The sequence below is a fragment of the Papio anubis genome, chromosome X, assembly GCF_008728515.1.
Source record: "Papio anubis isolate 15944 chromosome X, Panubis1.0, whole genome shotgun sequence".
Lineage (NCBI taxonomy): Eukaryota > Metazoa > Chordata > Mammalia > Primates > Cercopithecidae > Papio > Papio anubis.
The window spans coordinates 104,835,665-104,862,368 of record NC_044996.1 but is presented as its reverse complement, the minus strand read 5'-3'; the positions used below and the strand labels follow the sequence as shown (position 1 = coordinate 104,862,368).

The window sequence follows — 26,704 nt, the reverse complement described above, 5'->3', positions numbered from 1 at the left end:
TTTCTAATTAACCTCGTGAGGGAAAAGGAGGTAATCTCTGCTGCTAATTTCCTATTACTCTATACTTACAATTTAGAGGTCAAAACAATTCAAGGAAATGTCCAAAAGATTGCAACACTTCCACAATAATGCAATGTTCCACTTAAGGCATCTAATTCACAATATGCCCACCCAACTAAGTGAGCTAACCCTTTGTTGTCTAGGATATTAGTGTTTAAAGCCAAATAGGTAATTCATACTTTAATAAAAATGAACCTTTTAAATCATTAGGGTAACAATCATTTCATAATCTTCCCAAACTCTCAAACGTAATCCTTTCTAACCTTGGCAATTTAAACTGTCTACAGATCTCCACAACTTTATAAAGCCAGTAACATTTTTTGAATTGGCAGAGCTAGTTTTCCAGTTTTTGTCACCAACGCACTTTAGTCATTTCTCAGAATCAGGTGTTTTACTCTGAGTTGAATATGTAATGTCTTCCTCCTTAGGTACTCTGAGCTCCCTGGTGAAGAACAGGATAAATCCAAAGAACTGCTTTATCTTTGCAACTATAATGCTAATACCATTTTTTTCCTCTAATTCTTTCAAAACTATGAACCACATATTGTGTCCCAGGGAGAGGCTGACAACAAATCATATTGCTGGACGAAGAAGACAAGGCGCTTCACAATGAAACAGACAGCCCTATGCAGAAAGTGATCCATGTGCTGGGCTTCTTCCCACTGCCCTGACAATTTGCAGGTGACCCTGGAGGTGGAGCTACAAAATGGAGGAATGGAGGCTACAACATAGCCCAGGAAATGCGACACAGCCAGCTTGCAGTTTGAATTTATATTTTATTATTCTGAAATATAAAATTTTAAAAACATTCAAAATACACCAGTACATGTTTGTTATAAAAATTTCACCCAGGAGGATATAAAACAGAAAAGCCAAATATTCCTTCTAACTCTCCCCTCTACCTCAATTTCCTACAGAGGTAACACAGCAAAAAAAAAAACTGGGGAAAAGCAAACAACTTTCCAGACCTCTACTATTCTAAAACACAAACAACATTATAGCTTGCTATGCATTGTTTTCTTGTGTTTGTTTTTTTGGTTGTTTTTTAGAGACGGAGTCTCCCTCTGTCACCCAGGCTGGAGTGCAGTGGTGTGATCTCGGCTCACTGCAACCTCCACCTCCCCAGTTCAAGCGATTCTCCTGCCTCAGCCTGCGGAATAGCTGGGATTACAGGCACGTGCCACCGTGCCCGCCTTTTTTGTGTTTTTAGTAGAGACAGGGTTTCACCATGTTGGCCAGGTTGGTCTCAAACTCTTGACCTCAGGTGATCCGCCCCACTCAGCCTCCCAAAGTGCTAGGATTACAGGCGTGAGGCACCGCGCGCGACTGCTATGCATTGTTAAGCCTTTTGCTTTTCTAGTTAGTATGTCTGAGACCACTGCATGACCACAGTGCGGCGTCGCTTCATTCTTTCCAACAGTTGCATAAGATTCTGTAGTATAATGCGCTACACTTTAACAGTGCTGCTGTACACATCCTGTTGTGCACACCCTTGTGCCCAGGTGCACAGTTCCGTTAAATAGAAAGATATCAACAGGTTGATGTCTCTATAGATGATGCTACATTGCCTTAAAGTCCTCTCTGGGGTTTTAAAAAGTTTTCGGAACCGTATCTTTATCAGAGCGGACAAATCCAGTAAGATGACAGCTCGTATACCATCATCCATACCTTACACATCCTTGTATTTATATCTACTTCAGGGGCTGGCACATGGTGGACCCTTGATAAAAGCTTGTGGGCAAACTAACTAGACACAGGTATAAAATGGAAGCGTTCATAACCCAAAGTTCCTAAAATCAGAAGTCAGATCTTAAATTGGTTAATGAATCAAGATTCCATTTGATCCCAAGTTTTGTATTGCACATCTAGAAGCTCGGAAATATTTCGCTAAGTTTCTTCATTTGGAAGAGTTGTGAGATGAATGAAATTTCTTTCTTTACTGTTGAAGTTTTCTCAAGGAATTCCATGAAATGAAGGGAGAAAGAAAATGTAAGACTAAAGATTAAATACTACCTGGACAGATTAAAGGAGGAAGTTACAGGCACATCTGCACTCATCTGGGCTTTCCAGAGTGATATTAAGTGCATTTTAACATAAAAATGTACACCAAATAAACCCCTGCCCTCCACCCATTCTACAGATGACATCCTTGGTAGGCGGCTGGATAGGCACACATCTTCACTGGGCTTGGAATGGAGCCTTTCCTGCAGGCAGCGAGGAACATGGCAATTCTGTTCCTGAAGGTCCACAGGCAACTTGACCCAGTTAAGTACCGCTGGCCTTGGAAACAAGTAGATGCGGGGAAAGGTGAAAGTGAGGCCGACTCCGCAGACCACTGCCTACGATGGGGCAGTCATTGCGCAGTTTGGGAAACCAGCAGGAGGAAGTCAGGAGTGGATGACTTTAGGGGTAAAAGGTATAGAAAAAGCATGAACGAATGTGTGAATTTGTTGAAAGAAAATGTTTGTCTTTGAATTTCCACAAGAATGATGCAATTTCATTTTTAAATTTTGTAATGAAGGACCAGGCTTAGTTAACAGCATAACTAACATTTAGGCCTGGGAATACTCCCAAGCTAAGAGGGGCCCTTCAGTCAAATGTTCACTGAGCATGTGAGGCCAGGCCCCAGGAGCTTACTTTTCAAATGTGTACCATAAACCAGCTGCCAAGCGAGAAGCTCCCCTGCTCCTGCCTGACATCCCTGCTTGTGATGCTGGCCTGGGTCCTGTCAGTCTACTGGTCACTCAAGTCACCATTCTCCAGCTCCCCACAGACCAGCCTGGGCCCACCTCCTTGCCCTACTGCCTTAGGCTACTCCAACCTAGTAGTAACAGTTTTTTGGGGTTTTTTTGAGACAGGGTCTTGTTCTGTTACCCAGGCTGGAGTGCAATGGCATGATCATAGCTCACCACAGCCTTGACCACCTGGGCTCAAGGGATCCTCCCACCTCAGCCACCTGAGTAGCTGAGACTAAAGGTGTGTGCCACCATGCCCAGGTAATTTTTAACTTTTTTGTAGAGATGGGGTCTTGCCAACTTGCCCAGGTTGGTACTACACTCCTGGGCTCAAGTGATCCGCCCACCAATGCTGGGATTACAGGCGTGAGCCACTGTACCCAGAGGCAGTAACATTTCTGTACTAATTGGAAACGACTAGAAAAATCGCCTTTCAGGCAATGTTTCTTCTTGCTTTCCTCTAAAAAGGAAATATTTCTTTCCTATCCCAGCATTTATATCCCAGCCCAGCCTTGGGCATCCTGGGTGAATAGGAATAGGACTTGCCTGCCAGTGGGTGGAGCACTACAGGTAAGCCTCTGGCACAGGCCTGGCCAAACACAGCCTTTACTAAGTTAAGCAGTTACAGTTTAGGACCAGAAAAGAAATTCACCTTTTAAATAGCAAAAAAATCCCTGGATGGTAGTAAGTTTTGTTGCTGTTTTTTGTTTTTTTGGGAGACAGAATCTCGCTCTATTGCCCAGGCTGGAGTACAGTGGCATGGTCTCAGCTCACTGCAACCTCTGCCTCCCAGGTTCAAGCGATTCTCCTGCCTCAGCCTCCTGAGTAGCTGGGATTATAGGCACATGTCACCATGCCCGGCTAATTTTTGTATTTTTTTTCTTTTTTTTTCTTTTTTTTTTGAGACGGAGTCTCGCTCTGTCGCCCAGGCTGGAGTGCAGTGGCGCGATCTCGGCTCACTGCAAGCTCCGCCTCCCGGGTTCACGCCATTCTCCTGCCTCAGCCTCCCGAGTAGCTGGGACTACAGGCGCCCACAACCACGCCCGGCTAATTTTTTGTATTTTTAGTAGAGACGGGGTTTCACCGTGGTCTCGATCTCCTGACCTTGTGATCCGCCCGCCTCGGCCTCCCAAAGTGCTGGGATTACAGGCGTGAGCCACCACGCCCGGCGTATTTTTTTTTTCAGTAGAGATGGGGTTTCACTATGTTGGCCAGGCTGGTCTCGAACTCCTTGCCTCAGGTGATCCACCCGCCTGGGCCTCCCAAAGTGCTGGGGATTACAGGTGTGAGCCATCACGCCTGGCCTGGTATCAAGTTTTGGCAAAGAGTATCTAATATTTTTTATTGCAATAGATTATACAACCCCAAGTTTACAAATATTAAAATAGTTCCAAAGAGAGGAAAGTTCAGGACAAAACAACAAAAATTCCTTTTTGTTTGGGTACAATAGTCTGGTAACTTTTTCCTTTTGCACAGAAAAGGATGTCTGAGACGGAAGCCATGCTGACTTTCACAGAACATGCCTGATTTTTGTTGACAGGCAACCTAAAATGAAAGGGAATGTTTTGATTTTTTTTTTATTTGAGGGGAAAAAAGTAAAATGCTGAAGATAGTTACTCATTTTAAGAAGTTCTCCTTATGGAAACTAATCAATTGCTATTAATGCCATGGTAAGAGCCAGGCATCAATGGTGTCATTTTAAGGCAGAAATGCTTTTTGATTATGTTATAAAGCTGATTCATTTAATTCTAGACCAATGACTTCAGGTATATTTGGCTAAACAGGGAGTTGATGTTGAATTACTTCACAGACTTAAGAACCGTTAAGTAGAGAAAGAACACAAACCTCAGTGTCCTCTCTTTGAAACAATAAGGACAAACTTCAGATTAGACTGTTGTGTGTTCATGATGGCCTCACATGAGAGAACAGACATGAAAGAGATGGGGCGATTCTGTCCTTCTTTAACACCATCATCTGCCTGAACTCACCTCAGGCCTTCCTGTCAGGTGTCTGTCTCCCAGGTTCCTGTGAATCCAGTTTCTGATGTAGACGGAGGCTGTCTAGCTTCTGCATATCTTCTGTAAGGCCACTTCTAAGATCCTCATTGTTTCTCAGAAATTCCTTCACCACTTCTAGTCGATTTGAGAGCTGCAAGAGGAAACCATGCAATGTACAGCTTAGACGATTTTATAGCAGATTTGTAATTCAAATGAAAAACCCACTAGCTCCCAGACTGGCTCCTACTCATATGCCCAAGAGACAGAAATCTTGGCTACAGGTATCTGTCCACAGACAGGTTAAAGTTTGAAAAACAAAAACAAAACAAACCCTTTAAAACAAAGCATCCTCCACTCAAAAAATAGTGGCCCAGGATAAGTGGTTCTGGGGGTACACAAGGGAGTATTTGCTTGTCTCCTTCCATTTTTTTGCTTTAAAACTTTGTCTTTACATGAAAGGGCATCATTTTATACATACACACACGTGTATGTGTATAAATAAATAAAATGCCCTTTTCTTTTGAATTCTGTACCTGAATTATTATACATATGGATATATACATATATACACGTGTGTGTGTGTGTGTGTGTGTGTGTGTGTATTTTTTGTTTTTTTGAGACAGTATCTCACTCTGTTGCCCAGGCTGGAGTGCAATGGTGCGATCTTGGCTCACTGCAACCTCCGCCTCCTGGGATCAAGTGATTCTCTTGCCTCAGCCTCCTAACTGGGATTACAGGAGCCTGCTACCACACCCGGCTAATTTTTGTTTTTAGTAGAGACGGGGTTTCGCCATGTTGGCCAGGCTGGTCTCAAACTCCTGACCTCAGGTGATTTGCCCACTTCGGCCTCCCAAAATGCTGGGATTACAGGCATGAGCCACGATGCCCAGCGATGAATGCTTTTAAATGGGGAACCCTCAACTGCAAGTCAAGTCAGGGTTATATAAATCTAATGAAGAAAAGTAACGGAGCACTCTGCCCTAAGAGAGCAGTAGCTCTTAAACTGCAGAGTGTATGTCACTGATTCCCATGCAGTAGGTCTGGTGTGGAACCCCAGCAAATACTCACGTTATTGTGAAGTAAGCAAATGAAAGAGCCGGATGCCAGATGATGGACGCTGGGGATGGGAGGGAGGTGAATGACTGGCTAAGGCTGTGGCCAGGACGCACAGGGAGTGGGGAGGGACAGGGAGGAGCTGCAGATGATCAGAGGGTTTCCGATTGGTCAGTAAGTAGACCGGGAATGTGCCCTTCAGGAGCTGGTTAATACACAGCTGGAAACTAGCCTAGAGCTCCTGCAAGATGCTTGGGCTTTAAATAATAAATCTGAAAGCCACAGACATGTGAAATGAAGATCACACGGATGACATGGTTCACAGCATGCGTTAGGAACTGTGGGCACTGCATCGTTAGCTCTCAGTGACCGTGCCCGTTGCCCTAGACACACCCCAGGGTCCTCCTGAGGCTCTGATCAGATGTCCGTGATGGCACCAGCAGGGCCTGGGCACCACACGCATACTCCCAGATAGACTTTTGCCCTCAGTGGGGTGCCCCTCCACTTGTGCGGAGACTTTCTCACATGATAACCTGGGAACGGTGGTCCTTCTGCTGCCACCTCCTGACCCCCCCTGCAGACTCTCAGGACTGATGTGCTCTGTTCTACTTAGTTTCTTTTCTTTTGTTCAAGGTTTCAGTTCTCTTTTCCATCCCAAATTGCCTTTCTTTTCCATTATCTTCAACATGAGTGTCCCATAGCTGACATTTCTTGGACTTGTTTTCTCCTTTGTGAAATGCAACAAATGCATTTACTCTTGAAATGTGCTTAAGAGATGTTCTGGATGGGGTGATTATTTTAGCTTGGGGTTGGCAGGATGAATCAAAAGGAGGCTTTAAAAAAAGTATTAAGAACAGAGAAGGCTTTGTATGTTTATATGTAAAGGGGGAGGAGAAAGTAGAGATGGAAAAACTGAAAGTACTAGAAAAATTTGGAACGCAGAATATTCAGACTTGGACACTGAAGCCCAGCTTTGTCACTTAATTAGCTGTGTGACTTTGGCCAAGACATCTGACCTCTCTGAGCTTACTTCTAGGTACACAAATTAAGGATGATGATACCAACACCACCTAGGATTCTGGTGAGGATCAGAAATAAACTACTAAAAGCACTTAGCAGCTTTGGTCCATTCCCTCCTCCCTAACTACATTCATTTAATAAATGTCCAATTTACTCACAGTCTACTACGTGCTGGTCTACTGTTGGAGGCAAAAGACGCTCGGCAACTTCACTCTTCCAGTCACCTAAGCCAAAACTCTTGGCCTTGCTTTGATCTCTTTCTTTCTCTCACATGCCACACTGGCACACCTTCACATCACCTCTACACTTCTACCCTCAGCCTGGCTACCACCATCCTTTACCTGGTCCACTGCAGTAGCCTCCTACCAGTCGCCCTGCTTCTATCTTGGCCCCTCCCCTCCAGTACCCCAGGGTACCCTCACCACTGCAGCCAGGGGCTCCTTTTGTCATCCCAATGGCTCACAAGGCCCAGTAGGACCTGCTTCTTCTCCCTTCACTTCTCTGACCTCTTCACCCACTATTCTTTCAAATCCTCTTCCCCCAGATACACGCATGGTTAATCCTCACCTCCTTCAAGGTACTGCTAAGTCTCACCCTCTCAAAGAGGCCACCCTAATTACTCTACTGCAACCTGACATTCGTCCCCACTCTGCCAATCCTGATCACCCTCCCTCTGCTCTACACTGGATTTCTCCTTCTACTGCCCCACATCATGACCTTATTATGTTTACTGTTTAGTATCTGTCTCCCACTCTGGAGATCTTTGTCTGTTTCACTCACTGATGCATACCAAGCTTCTAGAACTGTGCCTGGCACACAGTAGGTGCTCAATAAAAATTTCTTGAATATAACGAATGAAGTGCCATTTTCTATCCTTTCCCCAGTGACCTTGAGTACACGCTGTCATCATCCCTTATCCCTAAGCTTCCCTGCAGGTCTCTGTGAAGGTGGCTCCCTCACCAGGGTTTAAGAAATCAGTCTTGATTTTAAAGTCTGTGAAAATTATTTTCATGTTTTTTAGCCACTAACTGTGCTCAATGTACTTTAGTTGGATTTTTTTTTTTAACTCCCAGATCCTAACAGAGCAATGAGGGCTGGCAGGACTATGTGAAGGGCACTTAGGTGGCAGCCGAATCCTGGGGCAGATGAGCCCATGGCCGACACAAACTCCATGTTACAAGGGGCTGAGCAGCTGCTACTGCCATTTGGCTCCACAGCAGAGTAAAATCTCACAATCACAGCAATACATGCACAGTGTATTTTAACGTGAGCCCACTTTTTCTACTGTTTTATACCTTTAAGGTTCACCAAACTAATAGAAAACTGTGGAGATGGTAAGCTCTCTGTGGCACTCCATGATGTGTTTGCAGGAGGTGTCACACTGAATTACTGCTATCAATCATTTTTCTCAACTTAGCTTTCTAACCCTACCCCTACTTCTTTTGGTTTGTTAGTTTGTTTCAAGAGATGGGGTCTCCCTATGTTGCTCAGGCTGGTCCCAAACTCCTGGGCTCAAGTGATCCTTTCACCTTGGCCTCCAAAAGTGCCGGGATTATAGGTCAGAGCCATCGCACCTCGCCTTTACCCCTACTGTTTTAACAAAAACAAGAAATAGTTCTTGATAACATTTATAATAAAAGCCCTGGGGTCATAATACAATCACTGTATTTCCTGATCCCAGGATGCACATTTTTTCCTATTCTAACATCTCAAATGAGAATGCATCTTACCATTGATAGTGTCTTATAATAAACGGGCAGCATTGTTTTTTCTTTCTTAGAAGTAACTAAAATAATGGTATATTTTACAATTGACAGCATTTTAGATTCATTGAAATCTGGTCTTAACAAATCCTCTGACTTTGGCAACTAACCCGAAAGAACATGGATAATCATATAGGGTACTGAACTTTCAGAAGACGTCAAATTTCATATACACAGAAACCTGACTTCCAACTTTTTTGAGATAACATGCCAATCAATCCTCACATTTTGATCAATTGAAATATTATGAGAAATGCCATGGTCTGCTGAAGAGAAAGCATGAAAAATGAGAATTTATTAACTCCACCTAGAGACTCCACCCAGAGAACAAGCCAATTAATCCCTATTTCCTTTCTGTAAAACAGAGATAATGGGGGTTCAAAACTTACAGCTGCCAGCTCCTCAGTATATAAGATCTGCAGCACAGCAGGCAGGAAGCCACAGGATCAGAAGGGGGAGACCTGCGGGCCAGCCCTGAGCCCCAGTGCAAGCTCTTTGGGGCCCTTGCCTCACATGCAAAGCAGGGGATATAAGATGACTGCCAGGTTCCCTTCCAGCTCTCAACTGACACAAACTCCTGGCTCTAGCTTCTGAAAACAGCAGCAGAAAGAAAACTGGGGCTCTAATGGCATTATAAAATAAAGACAGGAACCGAAACACACGGATTTAGAAAAGAGAAGATTAAACATTCTAATACATCATTTTAAATACCTATGGTGTACCATGGTAGGCACACCCAAAAAACCAGGGGTACCAAGTCCTTGTGCTAAAGGGGCTCACCATGCTGAATGAAGCACCTGGATCAAAGCTGGAATGGTTAATACAGGCATAGTTACCTGCAAGGAGCATGGTTCCGTGAATTTGCATTTAATAAACCCTCCCTATGTTTAATGAGGTAACCAGCAAAACTACTTTCCTTGGACAAGGAGGAATGGAGAGGTGAAATGATTTTTCCAAGATCTCCTGGTGATCTAGAAGTCTAATCCAGCCAGTACTGGAATATTTCTGAACCTTGCTGGAATATAATTCAACTACTGTTAATTTATTTTATACCTTGCATGTGACAAAGGAGATTTGTTCCTCCTGTACCTGGGAGTTTAGACCATCATTAGCCTGCAGGTCCTAAACTAGAAACATTGATGATTCTTTAAACACTCCCCTCCCTACCTTCTCCACCCTTTTCCAGCCCCATGCCATGCTCCAAGTAATCTCCCTGGCCACCAAGATCCATCAGTTCTGCCCAGGTACTGCCTCCAGAATCCAGTTCCTCCACAGCCCCTAGTTTCTGTTCTCTCTCGCCTTCACACGACTGCAAGAGCCTTCTGGGTAGTTGCTAGCCACTCATCCAACCTCCAGCTACCACAAGAGTTAACTTTCTAAAAGCTGTATCTGATCCTATTACCCTTTCTTGACTGCTTTTTGGGAATGAAGCCAAAACTCTGTGGCATGGCCTAGAAAACCTTTCGGCATGTGGCTCCAGCCCACTTTACCATCCTCAAACCTGGCCATGGCTCCTGTGCTCACTTGTCCTTGCCCAGGCTTAGACTATCCTTCCCTGCTTTTGCAAGTACTGTGCTCTCTGTCAAGAATCATCTTTTTCTCTTGCCAATTTGTCAGACTCTTATTTGATTCTGTGAGTCACAGCTCAACAGCATCTTCTTAGCAAAATCTTTTTTTTGGCAATCCCCCTGACCAGCAGAGAACGTCTGGAGCATTTTTTTCAGAATTCTATTGTAGCCCTTACCAGATTTTTCCACTTTGTGGCACAGATTAGGCACTCAAATGTTTGCTGATGTGAAAGTGAAAATATTTGTTAAGAGGTAATATTAATTTGTGCCAAAAGCATATTCACACTTCTGGAAATTATTTGACTTATAAATCAAAACCACCATTAATTATTTGTTAAGATGAGCTACTCTTCCTCCCCAGAATCTTTCTTTGTGTTGTTTACTCACACGGAGCCTATAACACTTTTCTTTTACCTCTTCAGGCAACACCTCTTGTTCTTCTGCTTGAAGATATATCTCTTGAAGTTTCTCCTTTAGTAACTGCATTTCTATTTCATTGACTTGGCTCTCACTCAGGTAAGTTCCCGTTTCACATTCACACCCATCTCGCTGATCTTCCTCAGGGATGTGAACAGCCCAGTCAGATGTCAACAGCTGAGGGATTGCCACACAAATATATGAACTGATTTCATGTAAAATGCATTCCACTGAATTACTCAAATAATTTGTAATTAAACATAATGAACTGGATCCATATTAATAGTGCACCGTGACCACAGAAAAGTTTCTCAGCCCAGTATAATTGCACATTTCATATCAGCATTCTTTCCCCTGCTTACATTCTAACATTTAGGTTAAATCTAATAAACTTCAAATTCTAAATGTGTGGCTGTTGTTGTTTTCTGTCCCTTCATTCTGTATGCCAGAACTATTAAACATGATTTTTACCTGTTCTATTCTGGAGTATACTGCCACAATCTCTGGGATGTTCCTGAATTCATTCAGAAAATTTTGGATCTTCATCTGAAAATCTCGAAGCCACGTAGAAGATACTTTCATCTCTGAAGAGTGCATGATCTCATTACGACATTTAATTACCTGCAGAAAGACAAAAAGATAAAAGGCTTCAAAATCAAACAATGGGGTAAACTGAGATCTTTGACCCCAAAGAAAAATCATAGAAAGGCTTTGTTAATTACAAATTAACAAAAGCAGTCGTCAGAAGAGAAGGCCTGGAACTTTCTTGGGATCATGGGCATAAGCTGGCATGTACCTGTATCAGAGTGGAGGACACTTCAGCCCTCCAGCCCCGTAAGTCAGATCCATATTTAGTTCCATCCTGTCTAGAGGGCAGACACCAAGAAGTGAAGTTCTCCTTCTGTCTTCAAGGGTCAGGCAGGTAGCCTAAGGGAAGCTGGCCATGTGTAATGGTAAGGAGTCATCTCCCTACTAAAAGACTGGTTCAGAGCTAACTGGACAGCAGAGGCCCTATCTGAAGGGGCAGCCTCTACTTAACATGCGGCTTGTTGCCATGGGAGTTGTATGAGCCTATGTTCCCAGATCTTCTGATTTTTCATGAGAAACTGGAAATTTAGATTTTTATGACAACTAATTTGAAATTTTAAAAAATCATGCAGGACACATAAGACATGACAATAAGTCAGATTATGGCCACAGGATTCTAGGAATAAAAAGATGGCTCCTGGGTAACAGTTCAGCCTTTTCTCCCTCCTTGAGTCTCTGGAGCTGATTTCCAAGCAATCCCGAAATTCCTAACATAACCTGTAGGTACCTGTTGGTGCCGCTGAGGCGTGAGGGATTGTTCAATCCCCAGTCACACAAATAATACATTAGTCAGTGTAAGAAATACAAATAAGCCTACAACTATCCTTAGCCCTTGAAGTCTTGTGGCCAGCTGGATATTCCACATTCCCCCAAAATCCCTTAACTTAAAACAACCTGCCAAAGAACAAGCTCATTGGCTCTGGGTATACCCACAGGATGAAGCAGCCAACACAAAAGTCTTTTAAATACTGTTGGAGCACCAGGAAGCTGCGTCTAGGGAGTTTCCTGATGTGGAAACCATGATGAAAAGAAAATAAACTTTGGCCACTATCTTTAGAAAAATGGTCTTGTCTAATCATGTATTAATATATAATTCATATAGTCTTCCACAGTTTGGTTAAAAGATATCAAAGGGTTCAACTACTATGATAGTTCTTTGTTTCTGCTGATATCATAAAGGAGTCTCAATCCTGGTAGTTGCTGGTATGCAGACAAAAGATACATGCATTTTCTCTACCTATTATAAATAATCCAGGTATAGCTATATACTCTTTCCAATGACCTTCAGGGTAATAAATGTATGAATTGTTCTCTGGTGAACTAGAGAAAAATTTAAATTTCCCAGAGGAAATCTAACAAGCACAGTGATCTATTCTGACACTGTTACCATCAGTATTCAAGTTTTCTTCAGTTCCATATCATTTGGTCTTGCAGCTGCTTAGCCAATGAGATTCAGAAGGGTAGGATTCCAACGCTGGCATACAACAGGCAGAATGATGCAATGTTCTGTATTTTTTTTAATAAGGAAAATTATTTTGGTTCTGTTTATGGCAGAACAGGGAAGAGACTTTTAGGTTCATCTACTTCAGCGGCAAACGGCACAATGAGTTGTTAGGAAACTAATTCAGGAGAACTACTCTTGACTGCATTTGCACTGGGGTTCTTGGACATCACAGAAGACATGATATGAGTCACACTAGCTTGCTTAGTGATGCCAACTTTGAACCCAAGTCTAACTTTCTTTGTACACCACTGTTCCGGGGAACTACTACGTGCTATACCTGCATGGCTGGCTTAGCATCACAGGTGTATCTCATGACTGGCTCTCACAGCATAGACCCAACAAACTCAGGGTATGCTTTTGAATCTGAAAGCTCTTACCTCTGTGACTTTCTTTCGATCAACCACGAAGTGATCGCAGGAGTTGATGAGACTTAAAAGAGCAACCGCATCACATTCCTCAGGTCCTCGTTTGTCTGCTAGTCCTCGGGGCATGAAGGCCTATAGCAAGGGAGGGAGGAGGGGGACCTGAGCCTCTTCCAACTCTAGGAGATGGAAAGGCGATGGTTACTTGTCTGTTTTCCAAATGATGACTGAAATTCTCTTACGCACTGAGGTTTCAACTTAGAGCCTCATGGGCCCAAAATGCAAGTAGGGAAACAGTGTCACAGCTAAACCTTGGTCAAGGGCAATAACTGAAGGGTTGTACTATCCCTGCTATTAGATACATATGATATAACTGGCTTTCCATCCTGTCTTAATGGCATATAAACAGAAAGCATGAGTAGAAGGCACCTTTTTTCTTTTCCTTACTGAAATTTCAGTGGTTGAGTTGTTAAATAAAAAGATTTAAAAATAAAATAAAAGCCGGGCACGGTGGCTCAAGCCTGTAATCCCAGCACTTTGGGAGGCTGAGACGGGCGGATCACAAGGTCAGGAGATCGAGACCATCCTGGCTAACACGGTGAAACCCCGTCTCTACTAAAAAATACAAAAAACTAGCCGGGCGAGGTGGCGGGCGCCTGTGGTCCCAGCTACTCCGGAGGCTGAGGCAGGAGAATGGCGTAAACCCGGGAGGCGGAGCTTGCAGTGAGCTGAGATCCGGCCACTGCACTCCAGCCTGGGACACAGAGCCAGACTCAGTCTCAAAAAAAAAAAAAAAAAAACAAAAAAAATAAAATAAAAGTGGACAGATTCTAAACGACTTGAGGAAGTTCGGTATGGAAGTAATACATTAAGAGTCTGGGCTTTGGAGTGAAAACTGGGTTCAAACGCCAGCTCTGTCATTTGCCAACTGTGACCTTGGTCAAGTCACCCTCAGATTCCTTATCAGTAAATGGGGGATAACTGTCCTTATCTACTTCAAAGGATATTGTGAGAATGAAATAAGAGAAAGCAGGTATAGCACTAGCACAGTGCTCGGTACATGCCAGTAACCAGGACATCAATGCAGGCAATTATTATGTAGATGGTGCAAGGCGAGTAGGACCCACATAGGAGTTACAGATAGAATCCGGGGATGGGAGATACTAGATATACCAGAAGGGCCTCAAGCTAGCAGGATCTTGCCTTTAGTAGGATTTTATGGCACAGACTCCCAAAATGGTGTTACAGGAAAGCTTGGGCGTATTTCTTTCCTGAAATATTGCTCAACTTATATCGGGATGCAACAACTTTACTAGGCTAAGAATCACAAGGGTACTCTCCTGCCAAGGAAGTAACAAAAAGTTACTCACAATAAACTCTAAATAGGCTGGGTACAGTGGCTCATTCCTGTAATCCCAGCACTTTGGGAGGCAAAAGCAGGAGGATCGCTTGAGCCCAGGAGTTTGAGGCCAGCCTGGGCAACAAAGCAACACTCCCATCTCTATTTAAAAAAAAAAATTAGCCATGCATGGTGGTGTGTGCTATAGTCCCAGGTACTCAAGAGGCTGAGGCAAGAGGATTGCTTGAGCCCAGGAGTTCAAGGTTGCAATAAGCTCTGATTACACCACTGCACTCCAGCCTGGACAAGAGAGCAAGACCCTGTTTCAAAACAGAAACAAAAACAAAAAACAACAAAAAAGACCTATTTTATTTAAGAGACCTGTTCCATTGAAAACACATCTCAATAGGCAAGCAACTACAATGCCTCCTACAGGGCTGCTCATGAAAGCATTCTGAAAAGGCTGGGGTAAGTGTTCATGTATGCCAAGGAGAGTCAGCGCTACGTTCCTGATGGTGGCGAAATCATACACCTGAGTCCCACATAATTCAGAATTTTGTAAACCCTGGCTGGCCCCTATCAACAGGTACAGTAGCCAGTACCATCACTATCTTTCTGTGCCTTAATAGCCACAGACATGCTGACCCTCTGAAAGAAATCTATTATGGGCCGGGCGCACATCTGTAATCCCAGCACTTTGGGAGGCCAAGGCGGGTGGATCACCTGAGGTCAGGAGTTCAAGACCAGCCTGGCCAACACGGTGAAACCCCATCTCTACTAAAAATACAAAAACCAGCCGGGTGTGGCGGCACGTGCCTGTAATCCCAGCTACTTGGGAAGCTAAGGCAGGAGAATCGCTTGAACTCAGGAGGCAGAGGTTGCAGTGAGCCAAGATTGCTCCACTACTCTCCAGCCTGGGCAACAGAGTGAGGCTCTGTCTTAAAAAAAAAAAAAAAAAAAAAAAGAAGTCTATTATGAATGCTACAAAGGTTAACGAAGAAGCTAACTAACTTACCACAGGCAAACTAATGCCATGAAACTGAGGAAAAGAAGCTCTGAAAAATAAAAAATAAAAAAAATTAGTCAGGCATAGTGGCATACACCTGTAGTACCAGCTACTTCGGAGGCTGAAATGGGAAGATCACTTGAGCCCAGGAGGTGGAGTTTGCAGTGAATTGAGACTGTGCAACTGCACTCAAGCCTGGGCGACAGCGCAAGACCCTGTCTCAAAAAGGAAAAAAAAGAAACTGCTGAATTCAGCTGTTGCTGGGAAGAAAATGCAAAGTTAGTGGGGTCTTAGTCACCTCCAAATCAGGTGTAGTAGTTTTTCTTTTCCATTATAAGGTAGGTCCTGTCTGGCATTTTTCTCACCAATATAAGCCAATCTCTTCCACGTTAAAGTGTTTGTTTTGTTTTTTAGAGACAGGGTCTTGCTCTGTTGCCCAGACTGGAGTACACTGGCACAATCACAGCCCACTGCAGCCTCAAACTCCCAAGCTCAAGCGATCCTCCCAACTCAACCTCCCAAGTACCTGGGAGGATTACAGGCATGCACCACCATGCTTGCCTAATTTTTTGTATTTTTTGTAGACATGGGGTTTCGCCATGTTGCCCAGGCTGGTCTTAAACTCCTGGAGTCAAGTGATCCACCTGCTTCGGCCTCCCAAAGTGCTGGGATTACAAGCGTGAGCCACTGTGCCTGGCCTTGTTAAAATTTTATTTTAGTAATTATTCCCTTTCTTCAGAACTGGAAGCCAACAGGGAGGCTCTGCGGCATCCTTGCAGTGAAAGCAGTGTCTTAAAATTGTACTGCATACCACCGTGTTCCACACGCCAAACGCACAGCAGTGAGAAACATGTTATTGCCTCTATCCTCCACTGTCTCTTTGCTGAGTAGGAGATGGGGCTGGAAAATAAACAGAGGCCCAATCGTGCCAGGCCTTATCGGCTCTGGAAAGGTGTGGGGTTTATTCTAAGGCCATCAGGAAGCCATCCAAGGGTTTTAGGATGATCTGATTCCCATTTGAAGACTGTACATGCTGCTGTGTGAAGGACCGGATGCTCAGAGCAGCAGAGGCCTGGTAGGAGGCCAGGTAGAGGCCTGGTAGGAGGGTGAGAGTTGTGACGTGGAGATGGAAAAGAGGATTCCAAAAGTATTTTGCAGGTACAAACAAGGAGAGAGGGGGTACTGAGAGGGAAAGAGATGAAACGAGTGATTCTAGAAAGTTGGTAATGGGGAATGGGCATAGGGTAGGGGGGCAAAGACAAACTGTTCTACTTTCAAACTAAATAAAATGTGCTCCATAGGCGATGGAGTGGAGGGGGCAAGTAAGCAGTTGGATGTGTGCGTCTAGAACTCAGAAGAGAGGGCAGGGCTAGAGCCACCAATTTGGGAGCCAGTTAGCATTTAACACCACAGGCCTGGGCAATGTCACCAGAGAAGAAGGGAACAGAAGAGGCCCGGCCCCGAGTCCCGGGGAAGGCCAAAAGACATTCAGAAGGAGGCTGAGCAGAAAGAGCCAGGGAGATGGAAGGAAAGCCAAGAGGGTTTCAAGAGCAGCCAGTAGTGCCAAATGGCTCTGGGAGGTAAGAGAGATGAGGTCATAGATGCAGTGGAGTGACGGGGGCAGAAGCCGAGGCAGAGTGGGTTGAAGAGGAAGTGAGGGCAGAGAAGAAGAGAACAGGCATGAAACCTCTTTTTTGAGATGCTTTGCTGGATATGTGTATAGGAGGCAGATAGAGAAATGGGGAGACAGCAGGAGAGAATGGATCAAGGGACATTTTTCTTTTTGTCTTTTTTTTTCTGAGACAGGGTCTTACTCTGTCACCCAGGCTGGAGTACAGTGGTGCCACCACAGTTCACTGCAACCTTGACCTCCTGGGCTCAAGCAATCCACCCATCCCAGCCCCCCAAGTAGCTGGGATTACAAGCACACACCACCACAGCTGGCTAATTTTTTTTGTATTTTTTGGTAGCACACACCACCACAGCTGGCTAATTTCTTTAGGTATTTTTTTGTATATTTAGGGGTTTCACCATGCTGGCCAGGCTGGTCTTGAACTCCTGAACTCAAGTGATCCACTCGCCTCGGCCTCCCAAAGTGCTGGGATTACAGGTGTGAACCACCGTGCCCAGCCACGCCCGGCTAATTTTTGTATTTTTTTGTGGAGACAGTTACAGGGTTTCGCCATGTTGCCCAGGCTGGTCTCGAACTCCTGAGCTCAAGCAATCTTCTCACCTCTGCCTCCCAAAGTGCTGTGATAACAGGAATGAGCCACCACATCTGGCCTCTTGAAATCTTATTTTCCAAGTATTTATTCAAGTGTTTTTTTAAAAACAGCTTTCTTGAGATATAATTCACCCATCTACACATTACAATTCAGTGGTTTCCAGCATATTTAAAGAAACCATCACTACAGTCAACTTTAGAACATTTTCATTGCCACGAAAAGAAACCCCATACCCATTAGCTATCATCCCTCATTCCCCAAAGCCCTGGCAACCACTAATCTACTTCTGCTTCTGTGGATTTGCCTATTCTGGACATTTCTTTTCTTTTCTTTTCTGAGACGGAGTTTCGCTCTTATTGCCCAGGCTGGAGTGCAATAGCACAATCTTGGCTCACGGCAACCTCCACCTCCCAGGTTCAAGCGATTCTCCTGCCTCAGTCGCTGAGTAGCTGGGATTACAGGCATGCGCCAACACGCCCGGCTAATTTTTTGTATTTTTAGTAGAGACAGGGTTTCTCCTTGTTGGTCAGGCTGGTCTCAAACTCCTGACCTCAGGTGATACACCCGTCTCGGCCTCCCAAAGTGCTGGGATTACAGGCGTGAGCCACCGTGCGGATATTTCTTATAAATGGAGTCTAAATGGAATTTATATAAAATGGACATGTCATATAAATATAACATGTGATTGGCTTCTTTCACTCAGCATACTGTTTTCAAGATTTATCCACATTGTAACATGTATCAGTACTTCATTCCTTTGTTACACTGTTACAGCAAAACAATATTCCATTGTACAGAGATACTGCATTTTAAAAATTCCATTCATCAGCTGATGGGTATTTGGGTTGTTTCTACCTTTTGGCTATAGTGAATGGAGCTGCTATAAACATCTGTGTACACTTTTTTGTATGAATGTATGTTTTCATTTCTCTTGGGAATATACCTAGGAAGGGAACTGCTGGGTCATGTGGTAACTGTTTAATTCTTTCTTTTAAAAAATTTAAATAAACCATGGCTATATTAAAGCTTTTTCTATGGAGATGGGAATGAGCTGCAAGAGAGAGAGTGGACAACTGAAGCCTCAAAGGCCTTGAGCAAGAGAAAAGGGATAAGATCCAATACATGAGTGGAGGTATGAGGCAATAAGAGGAGAGACACCCTTCCTCCTCTGTAGCAGAAGGAAATAGATGGTGCACATGGAGATTAGTTGGTGTTGGCAAAAAGAAGAGGAAGTATAGTCAGCCCTCCATATCTATGGGTTCCACATTCATAGGATCAACCAACTGTGGATGAAAAATTCTCAGAAAAATAAAATAATACAATAGTAAAAAGTAATAGAAATTTAAAAAAAAATAGCATAACTATTTACATAGCACTTACATTGTATCAGGTATTATAAGTAATCTAGAGATGATTTAAAGTATATAGGAGAATGTATGTAAGTAACATGCAAATGCCACATACATCATTTTGTATCAGGGACTTGAGCATCTGTGGATTTTGGTATCCTTGGGGGTCCTGGAAGCAATACCCCATGGATAAGGAGAGACAACTATATATGTCCAGGGGCCTCCATCAATTCCGTGAAGGGTGAGCAAGGGCGGAGGAACGGGAGTGGGGATTTGCTGAGGAAAAGTAGTAGTCTCCAGAAACAGAAGCCTAGAGAGAGATGTGGTCAGACCACTGGGGCTCATGATCAAGAATGAAAGTGAAACTAGTCAGCTCCCTTGTGAGATTCTTTCCCACTAATCAGAAGTAGAAAATGTTGTCATCAGGACTGGAGTTGGGCCAGGCAAGTTCAGAGAAAGGAGGAAAAAAAAAAAAAAAAAGCGGAGATAACAGCAAGGGACTGATTATACTGATAGGCCATGGAATCTGGGCTAGCTGAGGTGACAAAGGCAGGCAGGAGGGCAGAGGGCGCTGGGTATTCAGGAAGCAGTGGAAGCCTCAAAGAAGCGGAAGTAGTATGGGGCACAGGGTTGGGGGCAGGGGTGTGTGAATAAGTGTGCCAAAGGCCAGCAGGATGTTAGACACTGAGACTTCCTGTGCTAAGGTCCAGGGTGTGGGCATGCAAGCGGGAGGCTGAGTGGGAGTACAGCAGAGGATGCTAGAATCAGGAGCCCAGAAACTGAGAGGATGGGGTTGGACTAGAAGGTCTGTAAATGACAGCAACCAAGAGGAGCAAAGAGGGGTATAAGGAGGTAGCATAGGCTACAAGAGGATTCCAACGGTGTGAAAGCAGCAACGGAGACCAAACAGATGAGGGACAGGCATTGCAAAGGGCAGAGTTTTCTTTCCGTTTTTTTCTCTTTTCTAGGTAAAAGTAGAAGTCAGCAACTCTATGGCTGCAGTGGCAAAAAAAATGGGGAAGAATGTGTAGGTGTGGTGGGTTTGCCGGCTCGTGATACCCAAAAGTCTGGGGACCCCTGATATAGTTCAATTTTTTAAGACAGGGTCTTGCTTTGTCACCCAGGCTGGAATGCAGTGGTGTGATCACAGCTCCCTGCAGCCTAGACTTCCCGGGCTCCAGCGATCCTCTTACCTCAGCCTCTTGAGTAGCTGGGACTACAGGCACGCACTACCACACCAAGCTAATTTTTGTATTTTTTGTAGAGAGGGGGTTTTGCCGTGTTATCCAGGGTGGTCTTGAACTCCTGAGCTCAAGCCATCCTCCCACCTTGGCCTCCCAAAGTGCTGGGATTACAGGCATCAGCCACCGCGCCCAGCCCCAATTCCTTTCATTTTTGAGATTGGGGAGCACAAGCTGGCCCAGTGTCACACCACAGCAGCTGAGCCAGGACTCAGATCACCTGCTTCCCAGGCACTGCTCCTTTCCAGTGCCCACTCTGTGCCTGCTGATAACCACTGGCATGTAGACTGACTGCTAAAGTCAATTTGTGTTAGGAAGCCACTTCTGGCTGTCCCTCTCCGTCCCTTATTGGGCAAAAAAATTTCCCACTCGGTCTACTTAGTAAGTGACATTGCCAAGATCTGAAGACAGATCCGGCTGCCTACCCCATCCCCAGCTCCCCAAAGTGCCTTTACCTGGGCACTTAAGGTGCTTTCTATTTTAGCTCTAACTTCCCTTGGCTTACTCTGTCATCCTTATAGCTTCCTATAGCCAAAAAGAGCTGATGAGCTGTTCAGTGAGTCTACCCTCAAACAGGCCACACATGAGTCTCCCTCCCTCCCTGCCTGTGCTCATGATGCTCGCTCTACATCTTGCCCCTACATCTCTTGTAGAAATCTTTCCTATAACTTTCCAAGCAGGGGTAACAAACTCAAAAGCCGTCAGGAGGCAGACGAGTAGAAGAAAGCTTCTACTTCACTAAGCTGGGTTGGGTCCCCCACACCACCCTTGAACCGCCTAGATCCTTGATCAATCTCTCTCTCCGCATCTGTTTATGAGGCCCCGGCGACCACAGGACCAGACAGCCACCCCGAGTGCTGGGTGACCCGCCGCCTCCTCCTTCCGTCCCAGCCTCAGGCGCTTACCTTGGCCACCTCCCAGGCGTCCACGGGCCAGCGGCCCGGCCGGCAGTTTCCCCAGTGCACGTCTCCATTTCTGTTGACGTGATGTCTCAAAATCTCCTGTTTCCATTCAGCGCACACCTGACACTGAGGCTGAAACTACAGGAGGCGGCGGTGAGCAGGGGCCCAGGAGGGAGGGGCGTCGCGGTTGGCCCTGCCTCGCGGAAGGAACAGGACACTTGCGCTCTGGGTCTGGGACAGGAACGGGGATGAGGAGGGGTGGGGTGGGCACGGTGGTCAAGGCCCCGAGCCAGGTGCTCACCTGACGGGCGCGCGGGCTGCACCGTGAGCCGCCGCGGCAGACGGCGCGTGGCCCCAGGCCGGGGGCTGCGGCGAGTAGGCCGTGGTGGAAGGAGAGCACCTCACGGCCGACGAAACCCTGCAGGCAGCTGCGCAGCAGCAGCAGGCAGTGGCCCGCCTTCACCCAGTTCTTGTACTCAGCGCAGTTGAGGCGCGCCGCTAGCTCCGACAGCACCATGTCTCCCCGCTTGTACCCAGGAGACTGCGGGGCGTGGCGGACAGCAGTGCGCAGGCGCGGCGGACGGCAGTGCGCAGGCGCGGAGCCTGGGAGGTGCCCGGGGCAGCGGCGCCTGCGCCTGCGCGGCGCGGCGCCACCGATCCTGGGGCGGGGCGTCTTGACTTCCGGGGCACGTCGGCTCCACCCCACTTGGGTGACGTCTGACGTCTAAGAACTTTGGTGCTTGGGGAAGCAGCCGCTATTTGAAACCCTTAGGCCTTCTTCGTCCCCCAGAGACCCTGTCAGCATCCAATTCGACTTCCTCTCCTAATGTAGGGCACTTCTGTTTTAACTTTTTTTTATTGTACAGATGTACAAGATGCTTAGGGCACATTACTTGAATCGTGTGTGTTCTTTGCATTATACAATTCTAGAGTTACTGGTGCCTAAGCCCACACACCAGCTGTAGCAAATTGAGGTATTAGTGAACCGTGACCGCTGGCTGCCGGCGGTGTGCCAAGCTGACCCAAAACTCAAAATCCCCCGCCACTGGACCACCTAGAAGGGGGCATTTGCCTGTTTAGGGCAACACATCATTTGGATTCTAGAAGGCTGCACATCTGAGCCAGATAAGGACATCCTGAAGCACCTAGCAAAGGTTAGACGATAACTATCTAGTATTCTTGGTTATATGATAATTAGTGCTCCTTGCACATGGAAGTCTGATTTAAGTTCCAAAGAAGTGCCACAAAGGTCAGAAGGCATTGGGATTGTCAACTCCAAGTGACAAGTCAAGTCAGTTTTAGTTGTTTTTAGTGAGCTTTCTGAGCTTGGAAAACATGTCAAAATTGTGTGTAGTTAAAAGCCTCTGAGGAAAGAGTCCAAAACATTAAATCTTCCCCTGACTGTGGTTCACAGCAAAAATGCCCAGTGTTTAGAAGCACTAGCTCAGACTCAAACTGCCCCTTCTTAGCAGTTCGATCTTAAGCAACCTTAATTTGATCTCAGGCAAATTACATTTCTCTCAGCCTCCATTTAGTCATTTTTAAGAGGAGGATATCAATAACCTACCACACTGGGTTGTTGTGAGGATTAAACACACATTGAAATATTAAGAAAATGCCTAGCACATAGTAAGCTCTCAATAAATACTTGCTATTATTTTATATTGACCTAAATATGCCCTTTCACCAATCAGTTATATTCTTGGGCAAGGTATTTTAACAAATCACTGGTCACTTGGAAGTGGAGGCAACTTACAGAAAATTGTGAGCATATCATGGAGTTCCTGGAGTTGTGCAGCACAGTGCTGGTTGGCCTCTGCTAACTTTGTCTTAATAACCTCAATGCTAAATCCATCCTAAGTAAATTTAAATCACATCCTTAGACACAGTGTCCATTCTCAAACCAAATGAAAAAAAAAAAAAATTCCACAAGAAACAATGAAATATACATTAACATTTTCCCTCTATGTCCCTTGAATGTAAGTTCTCTTAAAATTTTCTGTATACTGATTTTATATCAAGAACACTTGGATGATAAATAAATATTAAGGTAAAATGTAACAGACATTTCTTTTGGGGGGAAATAAACTATGAAAGGAACAACTTTTTATACTGAAATTGGATCAGAATCCAGGGTAGCAAAGTTATAACTTCTTCAAGTTATCAAATTAACCACAGCCGAAAGAATGGCTGTTAGTATCCTTTGGCTGAACAGATTACTGTATTAATTAGAACACAGTTATTAGTGGCTCTTAAATTCAAAGTCATATATATTTCAGTTTATGCTTGCACTTAACTCACTCAGTTAATTTTCAAACATAAGGTTCAGCTCCTGTTATTAACAACTTGACATGTTCTGTTGAAGCTCTCACTTTTCTTCTAATTCTGAAAGTACTTTTATACATTCTGAAGTGGCATTTCAGCAGATGGAAAAATGAAGATGGCAAATCAGGACCAATTTCTTATTTCAAGGTTAAATTAATACTAAACCAGACTATTAACGAAAACATCTTCATCAAAATTAACTAGAGAGAGTTGGTAGTTCTCTGAAACTTTGTATAAATTTTATTTATTACTGGAAAATACTAAAATCACATTGAAAACACCTTAAAGTTAAGTCCCAACCCGATTATTAGAGAAAATCACTTGGGCATCCAGTCCCTTTGATTGAACCTGGGTAACAAAAGAGGCAAAAGACATGATTTGTGATGAAACTTACTATTCAAATGCTAAATGTTTTCAAGCTTTAATAAGGTATATATCAATTCCAAGTACCAAGCATAATATAAAAATTCAAATTCATGGGTTTACTCTTAATAAGCATCAAAAGCAAATTCTGTTCACTGAATCCTATCTTTTGATTGGCACAATGCATTCAGAGATGAGTTATAATTAGGAAAAAAGAGCGTCCACTGAATGCATCATGTGTAAAAATGCAATTAACATTTCAAAACCACATTAAAAGGGAAAATACCTAAAAAGTTAACTCTTAATAAAATTATTTGAAACAATATTATCCTGCAGATAAAAATACATTTCTTGTATATACATGTAGATTTCTACATGAAAGAAAAGATTCAGCTCCAAATAGAAAAGGGCTGACCCTTGAAAAAGACATCTTAGATTGCCAAACTGATGTGATTACCACTGTAAGAACTAAAAACAGAAGGATAAAAAGGTTAAGTTAAAGGAAGGATAAAAGTTTAGTCAACTGCTCCTGAACGGTGGCAGAGTTGGGTGAGAAGTGGGAGATGAAGGCAGAAATAAGACAAAGAAGAAAGGCAAAGAAGGCCTCAACTCTGATTGAAAATGAGTGGAGAATCAAGCAAAGTTGAGAACAGATATGATATAGGTGCAGTGAGACACTTCAAACTAGAATTTGGTAGTTGATAGTTATAGAAGCTCAATTAAATCATCTTAAAGTAGAATTAGACAAAGCATCTACATTTTAATGGAGAACCAGTCTTACAGTGACCAGATAACTCGGCATGGTATTATCATTTAAAAATTTTTCCTAAATACCATGAAGTCGGTAGAAGACCTTTGCATCAGATCATGTTCTTTGAAGCTGAAAAAAGTCCCTGACTGACTAGGAAAGACAGCACAGTGCTCCAAAAAGAAACCTGCAGAGATGTATCAACACCAAAAACTCCATTTGACCCTGGACAGGCCCAGGATTTGGGATTCTTCAAAATGAGGGGAATGGACCAGGTTTCTTCCAAGCAAAACATTCTATCGTTTTGTTGACAATGAATTAAATTGAAATTGTTTAGAACAATCCCAATTTTGGTGGGGAAGGCAAGGAAGATAAGTTAAGCAAGATAAAGAAAGCTCACAGAAACTTCATGCAGGGGTACAGCATTAAAGTTCTTTGTTTCCTAATTAATGTTGTATGCAGAAGTATTCTGTAAACTAAATTTTCCTGATAGAAAAGTTCCCACATCCTCAACAAATGAGAATGATTGCATTATTTGGGATCCTTGATCAATATGAACCACGTACTGTCCCTTCTCAAAGACTAAGTTCCTTATTTTTCACCCAAATCCTATATATTGAAAGACAACTGAGGTGCTAAATGTTAACCACTAGTCAAGTTAGGAATGTCTGAAGAAAATATATTAACCTTGACATAAAGATGATGTTTTCGGTCAAATTTCAGACATGTATTATTATAAATTAATAACTGGCTCCATCCACCAGGTTAAAGATGAAGGAGGGCCTAAGATGTCTCTTAGAGTTTATATACACACAAGTGAGTGTCACTGTTTTGTTTTGTTTTTGACCTAGTTTTATTAAATATTGCTTCCTTGGGGTGTGTTTATAACAACTCCCAGAACATTTCATGTAAGGATTCAAAGCGGTCATATTAAAATACAGCTTCAATATAAAGTTTATCACAGTTTTACAGTATTCAAAAATGACAGACCTGCCTTAAAAAACAAAACAAAAACCAAAAAAGGACTATTACACCCAAAACATAAGAAAACAATTAAATAAACAAGTTTGGCATTTTCATAACTTTATAGTATAAAACAGAATATTAAATTTATTACTGGCAAACGGACACTGATTTATTTCCTTTGAAATGTGTCCCATTTAAACACACTATACAAGTTCATTATACAAAAGATTGATGATCATTTTGATGAAAGAAGTGCACCCTGAAAATTTTTGCCAGTTTAGAATATTTAGCTCTTAAAGTTTTTAAAAAAAGTCCTTTTCCTTTTTTAAACTGAAGGCTGAATTCAGATTTTTTTTGTTGTCTCATCTGTCAGCCTTCCTGGTTTAAAAACAATAGTGTCTATGGACGCCCACCAGGGGGCAGTGTAAGATTAGCCATTAAATCACGAACAGCTGCAAATATTGTGCATTCACCTGCAACAGAGAAAAATGGTCATTAGCTATTCGCAATACAGGTAAGATGATGTTAACACACCGGTGGGGGAAGGGGTAATTAAATCTAAAATTAGTAAGAACTTTAAAGATCAAAATAAAAGACAATTTTAACTGCCCAGATTATTGGGGATTAAGCTGTGGTGTTAAGTATCAGATTATATTTGTTTGGATTTTTTTTCTCAGGAGGAAACTTTGAGCAAGTCCCAGTTAGGTCTGAATTTAGGAAGATATGCCTAGAGTTTCTGTTTAGAAACAGTGTAGCATTAGATAAGCCTTTGAAGTTGGGCTTTAAGGCTACTGAGTGCTTATGGGCATTTTGGATATCATAAAAACATCTAGTTTATATTTATGCATTAGTTACAACTTTGGTGGTATCTTTCAAACATTGCATTAAAGGCCAGATAAAAAATTTTTATGACAGCGCTGTCCAATAGAACTTTTTGTGATGATGGAAATGTTGTATAAGTGTGCTATGACTACTAAGCACTTGTAATATAGCTATTGTGACTGAGGAACTGAATTTAAAGTTTTATTTAATTTTAATTAAATTTAAGTAGCCACATGCTGGCTAGTGGCAGTTATACTGGACAGTGCAAGTCTCTGACATCTATTGGAGTTTTCTCCCAAAATTCAAGGAAATGGTCAACTTCCAGAGTTCAACATTAAAATCAATTATATA

The 26,704-nt window shown here is 43.5% G+C and overlaps 2 protein-coding genes across 8 annotated transcripts in view; both read right to left on the bottom strand.

Moving 5' to 3' along the window:
• Positions 1–816: 816 nt before the first annotated feature.
• On the bottom strand, positions 817–21,781 carry CXHXorf38 (chromosome X CXorf38 homolog). Of its 6 annotated transcripts, none has more exons than XM_009197413.3 (7): positions 21,431–21,760; positions 21,133–21,267; positions 13,083–13,202; positions 11,085–11,234; positions 10,611–10,790; positions 4,784–4,943; positions 817–2,461 (listed from the first exon to the last, which is right to left on the bottom strand). In XM_009197413.3, the coding sequence occupies exons 1-6, from the start codon at positions 21,644–21,646 to the stop codon at positions 4,785–4,787; spliced, it is 960 nt and encodes a 319-aa protein (XP_009195677.1). In that variant the 5' UTR covers positions 21,647–21,760; the 3' UTR covers positions 817–2,461; position 4,784. The 6 variants fall into 6 exon arrangements, with proteins under 6 accessions (XP_009195677.1, XP_009195678.1, XP_021788645.1 ...); XM_009197414.3 differs by having other exon boundaries at positions 817–2,340; XM_021932953.2 differs by having other exon boundaries at positions 13,083–13,246; positions 21,431–21,689.
• A 1,890-nt stretch (positions 21,782–23,671) lies between these two features.
• Positions 23,672–26,704, bottom strand: part of MED14 (mediator complex subunit 14) — an 88,030-nt gene continuing 84,997 nt past the window's right edge. For both annotated transcript variants that reach the window (XM_009197416.4, XM_003917592.5), the window contains exon 31: positions 23,672–26,004. In XM_009197416.4, coding sequence (XP_009195680.1) covers positions 25,931–26,004 — 74 coding nt within the window. In that variant the 3' untranslated portion in view covers positions 23,672–25,930. The remainder of the gene's footprint in view (positions 26,005–26,704) is intronic.

Excerpts from the sequence above, each read along its gene's own strand:
- CXHXorf38 (XM_009197413.3), bottom strand. The coding sequence starts at position 21,646 with ATGGTGCTGTCGGAGCTAGCGGCGCGCCTCAACTGCGCTGAGTACAAG. Across the intron at positions 13,203-21,132 it reads ACGCCTGGGAGGTGGCCAAG|GCCTTCATGCCCCGAGGACT; the intron begins GTAAGCGCCTGA and ends CCCTTGCTATAG. Across the intron at positions 4,944-10,610 it reads AAGAGGTGTTGCCTGAAGAG|CTCTCAAATCGACTAGAAGT; the intron begins GTAAAAGAAAAG and ends TTCCTCTTGCAG.